Genomic DNA, 9,725 nt, shown 5'->3' with positions numbered 1-9,725 from the left:
AGAGGACGCCCCTGCCTTGCATAGTCCCGTGGGAAATCTTAATTGGGCATGGGACACAAGCTAAGGCTTGATCACCCTTTAGCTGGCCACCTTTGATGAGGGTGTTTAGTGATTAAAGGCCGAAACACCCACTGATTCGAAGGCACACTACTGAGGATGTGTCCCAAAATTGACATCTTAACCCAGTCTAAGAAATAAACCTCCCATGCCACTCTGTCAACATCACGGCAAATCTCATGTGAGTGCATACCATCTATTGGCACAATGGACAGTTTTAACATTTCGTCCCGTGTTTTATGATTCTGTCTTACCTTACGATGCATGAACAGAGCAGGAACAGAGCTGAGTCATACAACCTCTGACATCATCTTTATGAGACCAAAGTCACTCTCAGCTGCCTGACAGTACAATAGATCAGGAGTTCTGGCTGTAAAAGGTCTTATCCAAAGATACAAACCGACAGCTTGTGAGAGAAACCCATGTGACCCATATAAACCTACGGTCCTATGTCTTCTGAAGTGAATGCTAAAGCCTATGGTACACAGGAAATTTCTTAAGGCAATATTGACGGGCATCATGCACACCACCACACTGTCTCTCTTACATGTAGTGATGGGAATAAAAACCTAATCATAGCTCCGTTCTAATCATTTACTGTAATTACTCCTGCACACATGATTGCCTCTGCAACTTTTATTGTCAGCATTTATGGTCAGGCAATAAATTGTGCAGAAGTTTGATTGCAAAACACACCATTTGACAATTACACCATTTGATCTGAATTCTGATCAAACGTATACAATAAACAATCTTCTTATACTGTAACAATATCTGATCATATAAAACTGATCTCTTCAAGACAGTAAATAAAACATCTAACTGTAGACATAGTTATTGCTGGTATTAGCAGTAAGGTGTCTATTATCCACTTTATGAAACAATCGCATTGGTTAATAAGTGTTCGTTATTTCTGATAATCCATGGCAAATGACTGTTAACAGTTCCATCTGAATTATCAGTGTGCATCCATAAGCCTAATTTCTTATATAACTAGTTACACTCCACAGTTGAGTAGTAGGCCACTCCACGTTGCCTGGCTGAGCCTATAGCCTGGATGTGTTGCTTCAGCCTGCCCTCCCAGTCCTTGCCCCAGTCCTGGCCCCGCTCCAGGGCCAGGTAGCGAGTGGACATCTTGTCCAGAGCCCGCACTGCCTCAGGGAGGTCAAGGGTCAGCCCTGCCTTCTGCACCGCTTCCTGGAACTTGGCCGGAGAGGCCGTTGCTATGCAACACCTAGACAGGGGAATGGGTTTAAAATTGTGAGCTAGACGGCGGTATTCGGTATGCAGCCATGATGCATTATGTAAATGATTGAGCCTGCAACTAAGAAATGTGTTTATTTAGTAAAATACTAAAAGTGTGTGTGTGTGTGTGTGTCTGTGTCTCTTACCTGTTGACCCCTGCAGTGGGGGGACAGTGGTAGTGATGCCACACAGCCACTGCAGTGTGCGGACATAGTAGATACTGGTTCTCCTTCCAGCATCTCTGCATGGTCTCCACTATCCCCTCATCTCTTACTGCACCTGCTGTGAGGACCTGAGACAACTGGAGACAGAGAGAGCAGGGGAGGAGTAGTATTTATTAAGATCCCCAATTAGCTGCTGCCGAGGCAGCGGCTACTCTTCCTGGTGTCCAAACACAAATCACAACAACAAATAAAATACATAATATACACCAAGTGTACAAAACATTAAAAACACCTTCCTAATATTGAGTTACACCCCCCGCACCTCCCTTTGCCCTCAGAACAGCCTCAATTCGTCAGGGAATGGACTCTACACAGGTAACAGGTAAGAGACACAGACACAGACACACACACACACATTGTTGCATGTTTCAAGTCAACTCGGGTCTCAAGTATTTCCAATACCAAAACACACACGCTAAAACTCACCATGAGATGTTGCTGAAATATATAAACGTTATGGATGAGTTTTTGTGTTTATGTGTGTACTGTATATGTGTCTTACCTTACGATGCATGAACAGAGCAGGAACAGAGTTGAGTCATACAACCTCTGACATCATCTTTATGAGACCAAAGTCCCTCTCAGCTGCCTGACAGTACAATAGATCAGGAGTTCTGGCTGTAAAAGGTCTTATCCAAAGATACAAACCGACAGCTTGTGATAGAAACCCATGTGACCCATATAATTCTAGGGTCCTATGTCTTCTGAAGTGAATGCTAAAGCCTATGGTACACAGGGATGCTAGCCCATGTTGACTCCAATGCTTTCCACAGTTGTGTCAAGTTAAATAAAGGTTAAATAAAAAATACATAATTATAAAAGTTGGCTGGATGTCCTTTGGATGGTGGACCATTCTTGATACACACAGGAAACTGTTGAGCATGAAAAACCCAGCAGCATTGTAGTTCTTGACACGCACCAGTGCACCTGGAACCTACTACCATACCCCGTTAAAAGGCACTTAAATATTTTGTCTTGCCCATTCACCCTCTGAATGGCACACAATCCAATGTGTCAATTGTCTCAATGCTTAAAAATCCTTCTTTAACCTGTCTCCTCCCCTTTATCTACACTTATTGAAGTGGATTTAACAAGTGACATCAATAAGGGATCATAGCTTTCACCTGAATTGGCCTGGTCAGTCTTTGCCATGGAAAGAGCAGGTGTCCTTAATGTTTTGTACACTCAGTGTACATAGCACTACAATTACATCACAATTTAGTCATTGAGCATATGTTCCTATCCAGAGCGACCCACTGCTAGTGCATTCATCTTAAGATAGCCAGGCGAGACAACCACGCATCACATATCAATGCAAAATACAATACAAGAAATACATAAACATTTCTGTTTTTCTCTTCACAGTCCCCGTCGTGCAGTCTGATTTTTTAAAATCCGATTTTATTGCTAGTTTGAGTTACCTAGGGTGGCAGAGAGTTCTATGTAGTCATGGCTCTATTTAATACTGTGTGTTTCCCAGTGTCTGTTTTGGACCTGGGCACTGTGAAGAGACCTCTGGTTGCATATCTTGTGTGGTACCAATGAGTGTCCGAACTGTGTGCCAACCGCTTGAACAGACAGTTCGGTACCTTCAACACCTGGTACAAAGACCAATAGTGAGGCAGTCAATCTCTCCTCAACTTTGAGCCAGGAGATATTGACATGTGTGTTACTGGCATTCGCCCTCCATGTACAGTAGCAGTCAAAAGTTTGGACGTACCTACTCATTCAAGGGTTTTATTTATTTTTTACTATTTTATGCATTGTAGAATAATAGTGAAGACATAAAAACTATGAAATAACACATATGGAATCATGTTGTAACCAAAAAAGTGTTAAACAAATCAAAATATATTTTATATTTGAGATTCTTCAAAGTAGCCATCCTTTGCCTTGATGACAGCTTTGCACACTCTTGACATTCTCTCAACCAGCTTCATGAGGTAGTCACATTGAATACATTTCAATTAACAGGTGTGCCTTCTTAAAAGTTAATTTGTGGAATTTCTTTCCTTAAAACTTCTTATGGCTGCAGGGGCAGTATTGAGTAGCTTGGATGAAAGGTGCACAGAGGTGCCCAGAGTAAACGGCCTGCTCCTCAGTCATAGTTGCTAATATTTGCATATTATTATTAGTATTGGATATAAAACACTCTGAAGTTTCTAAACTGTTTGAATTGTGTCTCTGAGTATAACAGAACTCATATGGCAGGCAAAAACCTGAGAAGTTCCACTTCCTGTTTGGATTTTTTTCTGAGGGTGGCAGATTTTCAACCAAGCTCTCATTGAAATTACAGCAAGATATTGATGAGTTTTCACTTCCTACGGCTTTCACTAGATGTCAACAGTCAATAGAACTTTGTCTGATGACTCTAATGTGAAGGGGAGCCGAAGGAGACAGGAATTAGTCACCACTGCCACGAGCTGACCACGCGCGTTCACGTGATAGGCAGCTCCGTTCCATCGCTCAACTGAAGTCAATCTAATTCTCCGATTGGAACGTTATTCAAGATGTATGTTAACAACATTCTAAAGATTGATTCAGTACATCGTTTGACATGTTTCTACTGACTGTTATGGAACTTTTGGACATTTCGTCACGTTATAGTGGACGCGCTTTGTGACTTTGGAATTGTTTACCAAACGCGCTAACCAAAGTAGCTAATTGGACATAAATAACGGACATTATCGAACAAATCAAGCATTTATTGTGGACCTGGGATTCCTAGGACTGCATTCTGATGAAGTTCATCAAAGGTAAGGAAACATTTATCATGTATTTTCTGGTTTCTGTTGACTCCAACATGGCGGCTAATTTGGCTATTGTTCTGAGCGCCGTCTCAGATTATTGCATGGTTTGCTTTTTCCGTAATTTTTTATTTAAATCTGACACAGCGGTTGCATTAAGGAGAGGTATATCTATAATTACATGTGTATAACTTGTATTATCATATACATTTATGATGAGTATTTCTGTTGAAACGATGTGGCTATGCAAAATCACTTGATGTTTTTGGAACTAGTGAATGTAACGCGCCAATGTAAACTCAGATTTTTTGATATAAATATGAACTTTATCAAACAAAACATGCATGTATTGTGTAACATGAAGTCCTATGAGTGTCATCTGATGAAAATCATCAAAGGTTAGTGATTAATTTTATCTCTATTTCTGCTTTTTCTGACTGCTATATTTCGCTGGAAAAATGGCTGTGCTTATTGTGGTTTGGTGGTGACCTAACATAATCTTTTGTAGTGCTTTCGCTGAAAAGCATATTTGAAATCGGACACTTTGGTGGGATTAACAACAAGATTGCCTTTAAAATGATATAAGACACATGTATGTTTGAGGAATTTTAATAGATTAGATTTCTGTTGTTTGAATTTGGCGCCCTGCACTTTCACTGGCTGTTAGCGGGATGCAGCCATAAGAAGTTATTAATGCGTTTGAGCTAATCAGTTGTGTTGTGACAAGGTAGGGGTAGTGTACAGAAGATAGCCCTATTTGGTAAAAGACCAAGTCCATATTATGGCAAGAACAGCTAAAATAAGCAAAGAGAAATGACAGTCCATCATTACTTTAAGACATGAAGGTCAGTCAATCCGGAACATTTTAAGAACTTTTAAAGTTTCTTCAAGTGCAGTCGCAAAAACCATCAAGCACTATGATGAAACTGGCTCTCATGAGGACCGTAACAGGAAAGCAAGACCCAGAGTTACCTCTGCAGCAGAGGATAAGTTCATTAGAGTTACCAGCCTCAGAAATTGCAGCCCAAATAAATGCTTCACAGAATTCAAGTAACAGACACATCTCAACATGAACTGTTCAGAGGAGACTGCATGAATCAGGCCTTCATGGTCAAATTGCTGCAAAGAAACCACTACTAAAGGACACCAGTAAGAAGAAAAGACCTGATTGGGCCAAGAAACACGAGCAATGTACATTAGACCGGTGGAAATCTGTCTTTTGGTCTGATGGTTTCAAATTTGAGATTTTTGGTTCTAACCGCAGTGTCTTTTTGAGACGCAGAGTAGGTGAAAGGATGATCTCTGCATGTGTGGTTCCCACCGTGAAGCATGGAGGAGAAGGTGTGATGGTGTGGGGGTGCTTTGCTGGTGACACTGTCAGGGATTTATTTAGAATTCCAGGCACACTTAACCAGCATATCTACCACAGCATTCTGCAGCGATACACCATCCCATCTGGTTTGCGCTTAGTGGGACTATCATTTGTTTTTCAACAAGACAATGACCCAACACACCTCCAGGCTGTGTAAGGGCTATTTGACCAAGAAGGAGAGTGTTGGAGTGCTGCATTAGATAACCTGGCCTCCACAATCACCCAACCTCAACCCAATTGAGATGGTTTGGGATGAGTTAGACCTCAGAGTGAAGGAAAAGCAGCCAACAAGTGCTCAGAATATGTGGGAACTCTTTCAAGACTGTTGGAAAAGCATTCCAGGTGAAGCTGGTTGAGAGAATGCCAAGTGTTTGCAAACTGTCATCAAGCAAAGGGTGGCTACTTTGATAATCTACAATATTTAATACATTTTGATTCGATTTATACTTTTTTGGTTACTAAATGATAACATTTGTGTTATTTTATAGTTTTTATGTCTTCACTATTATTCTACAATGTAGAAAATAGTAAAAATAAAGAAAAACCCTTGAATGAGTATGTGTGTCCAAACTTTTGACAGGTACTGTACATCTAAGTACAATAAGTGCTGCTCTGTTCTGGATCAACTGCAATTTGCCTATGTCGTTCTTTGCCGCACCTGACCACACAACTGGGCAGTAGTCCAGGTGTGACAAAACTAAGGCCTGTAGATCCTGTCTGGTTGACTGAGATGTCAGGGGGGGGGGATAAGTATGTGTGGTGATTTGAGAGAGAACATTCAACAACCAACGGTACTGGGCACTTATCTTTCTACAAGAACATGTAAATTATGTATTCATGCATCTGACCTGTTTGTGGAGAGCTTCAGGCAGAGTGTGTCTGTGAGAGTGCTGAAACTCCTCCATCATGCCCTTTACCAGGGCTCCATCTCTACCAGACAGCAGCCAGAACACACGCTCCATGTTATAGGGGTCCTGGGGTGAGAGCACAGTGTTAGCCACAGTACACACACACACTTCTTAAACCTTAAACAAAGTGACGAGCCATCACGCACAGCACCTGAATGTCTATAGCCGGGGCCATGGTCTGCGTGACATTGGTTGCCATGGAAAAGTCCCCACTTTGCACAGTCCTGTGCACTATGTCATTAGCGTTCGTCATGGCAACGAGGCACAGCGGTATCCCCATCTGCTTCACAATGCAGCCGGCTGAGAGAGGGGACAGAGAGACAGACAAAGAATGAAGAGAGGAGAGATTAAGGAAAACCAGAGAAAAACATGAGCTATGTTCCAATACTCTCAAACGGCTTAGTTTCCTTTCCTCTTTGAGCAAAAAAGTAGGGAAGAAATATAAATATATCTCTAATCAAAAAAATATATCCAAAAAGGGGCACAAATGGGAAAAAGTAGTGGAAACACTGTGTAATTGTAAAACTTCTCACCGGCGATATTCCCCGCCCCCCCTGTGGGCACTACCATCTCCAAGGCGGGTAGGGGTGCCCCCGTCTCTGCCTGCTCCAGCCCACTCACATGCAGGTAGGCATAAAGGAAGTGTGCCAGCTGCACCATGACACGAGACCAGTTGACTGAGTTGAGACTCATCAGGCTGTGTTGTTTCACCAGCTCCTGGTCTGAAAACAGTCGACGGATGGGCACGTCGATGTCATCAGAACTGCCATCCGCTAGTGGTGCAGGGGAGAAAAATTAGGGTTGTGTTATCATACCAATGATACCATCTTATCACAGGATAAGGTAAGATCATTATTACTGAAGGCTAAAACTCCTATATTTTCCCATGATATGGCCATCATCTCTCACTATCAAAGAAGGGGGCAAGAAGAGGAAGCCACTTTAGAATATTGCTCCCTCATACTATCTGGCCCTCTCTCTAACCTGCAAACACATGGATATTGTCCTCCAGGCAGGTGATCATCTGTTTCTCCTGCACAAGAGTTATGCGGCCCCGGGGGTACACCACTACCACGTCTACCCCACCAAGGCCTCTCGCACTGTGGATGGCTGAACCACCCGTGTCCCCAGATGTGCCTAGGAAGGTAGGCCGCAGCGTGGGAGAGGGAAGAGGATAGGAGGACACTATTAACACGTAAGATGTAATATACATCAACATAATAGACCTAGCATGTAACTAAACATGTAAACACTCCAAATGCTGCCCAAAGTGCCCCTTCTCACCCACTAATACGATGGCGCGCCGGCTTTCCTTGCGCAGGAAGTAGTCGAGGAAGCGCACGGTGCAGGTCATGGCCAGGTCCTTGAAGGCCAGGGTCTCACCGTGGAAGAGTTCCAGCACACACAGCCCACCCTTCAGCCTGGCCAAGCTCACCACCCCCGGCACGGCGAACCCAGACAGGGCCGCACTCACCAGGCCTGGGGCAAGGGAGGGAGAGAGAGAGAGAGAGAGAGAGAGAGAGAGAGAGAGAGAGAGAGAGAGAGAGAGAGAGAGAGAGAGAGAGAGAGAGAGAGAGAGAGAGAGAGAGAGAGCGGAGAGGGGTGTGAAAGAGTGAGATTGAGTGAGATTGAGAGAGTGAGATGGGCAGAAGGATCACGCAAAAGAGAGAGAGTGAAGGAAAAGCGGTGAGGAAGGGACATGAACAGAGTTGCTTCATTTTGATATATACCCAGATGTGAAAAAAAACAAGTGCCAAACCCTCTTCACTTTACACCTAACTGTACCATATTTTCCAACCATCAATCAATCCATCAACGTGTCACTCAGCTACCCAAACCCTCCAGGTCTCACCGTCCAGGTCTGCTCGAGGGATCAGCTCTGTAGGGATGAACAGGGAGCAGACCTCCGTCACTAGCTGGGGGTAGGACAGGGAGCTCCAGGACCTCAAGGTATCAGGAGTCAGGGTGGGGAGGGTCTCAGGCATGAACATCCCCCCGTCTGGCGCATATCCCGATAACAAAACATCCTGAAAGTTCCAACCCTGGACACCACCACGCGTGCTGCAGTACTGCATATCTGACACCTGTCAGTAGTCAAAACAGAGAGAAGTATGATGAAAAATAGTATGATGATAAGCCTTTGGGTTATGTTCGCTTCATTGTTGTAGCAATTTGACAGAATACTTTACAATAAGGATGCAAGGGCAGACATATCTATCTGGGCACACGGATCAACAGTTCATAAGTGACTATTGGACTATAATGTAATAACATTATTATAATGCATAACAGTCAGCCTACTGCAGTTTAAAAAACATGTGTTCATGTTAATTTTTTAATTATGGGAAATTACATTATTAATACATAGCATAATAGAAAATATAACTGTAAACTACTGTTGAAAAAACATATTATAGCTTATTTATTTGAAATCAATTATGGTTAGGTAAATTCAATGCTGCTGACTATCGCATCTAGTCCATAAAATTTAAAATTATGATTATTTACCGTCCGCTTGCTATAAAAAGAAATAGCTCCGAAGTAGCGTACTGTAGCTACGAGATGACCTGGGGAACTGTATTGGTGCAACACCAGAGTTCGAATTTCGAAGTAAAGAGGTCAATCTGGTGCCTAACGTTTCAAAATATCTACTCTAAAGCGTCACCTGCTGGTCATTATAGCAAACTGCATTCAAAGGAGTTTAATAAGAGACACAACCACATTTTGATATTATCTGACAAATAAATTCAATCAATTAATCAATCAATCCAAACTATGAAGCGGCCATTTGATGAATGGAAAGAGACATCTGTTACAAAACACCAAAAGTTTAATGACATTCGGAGATTGTCAAGCATTTGTTATTGGGTAGGCCTACAAGGTAGGAAGGGATGTATTTACTGTTTGTTGAGATTTACATATTCTATTTATTGTGATGTTGAAAACGCAAACCATGATATTGAATTGAAAATTCGTTGCATATATTTAATATAAATATAAATATGGTATCAAAATGTTGAAAATCTGATTTCCCCCGAGCTGATCATTGTCTGCAGCCGGGTTTGATCGTAGTGTAGGCCTAGTGAAACAGAGTGAACTTGTCCATGGTATTCGGCGAACCCTCAACCTTCTTGGCCGGTATCGCTGCGTGGCATCGACTGTGTCACAAAAG

General features: G+C 42.5%; 1 protein-coding gene across 1 annotated transcript; it reads right to left on the bottom strand.

Annotated features, from left to right (window-relative positions):
• Positions 1-678: 678 nt before the first annotated feature.
• On the bottom strand, positions 679-9,181 carry thnsl2 (threonine synthase-like 2). The gene is made up of 9 exons (XM_071350585.1): positions 9,062-9,181; positions 8,406-8,637; positions 7,838-8,032; positions 7,538-7,690; positions 7,087-7,326; positions 6,705-6,853; positions 6,494-6,619; positions 1,449-1,603; positions 679-1,291 (listed from the first exon to the last, which is right to left on the bottom strand). Exons 2-9 carry the CDS (start codon positions 8,626-8,628, stop codon positions 1,051-1,053), a joined length of 1,482 nt encoding a protein of 493 aa, XP_071206686.1. The 5' UTR covers positions 8,629-8,637; positions 9,062-9,181; the 3' UTR covers positions 679-1,050.
• Between the last annotated feature and the right edge of the window lie 544 nt (positions 9,182-9,725).

The sequence above is a fragment of the Salvelinus alpinus genome, chromosome 18 (genome assembly GCF_045679555.1).
Source record: "Salvelinus alpinus chromosome 18, SLU_Salpinus.1, whole genome shotgun sequence".
Taxonomy (NCBI): Eukaryota; Metazoa; Chordata; class Actinopteri; order Salmoniformes; family Salmonidae; genus Salvelinus; species Salvelinus alpinus.
The sequence above is the reverse complement of the archived record's forward strand: the minus strand, read 5'-3'. Positions and strand labels throughout refer to the sequence as shown.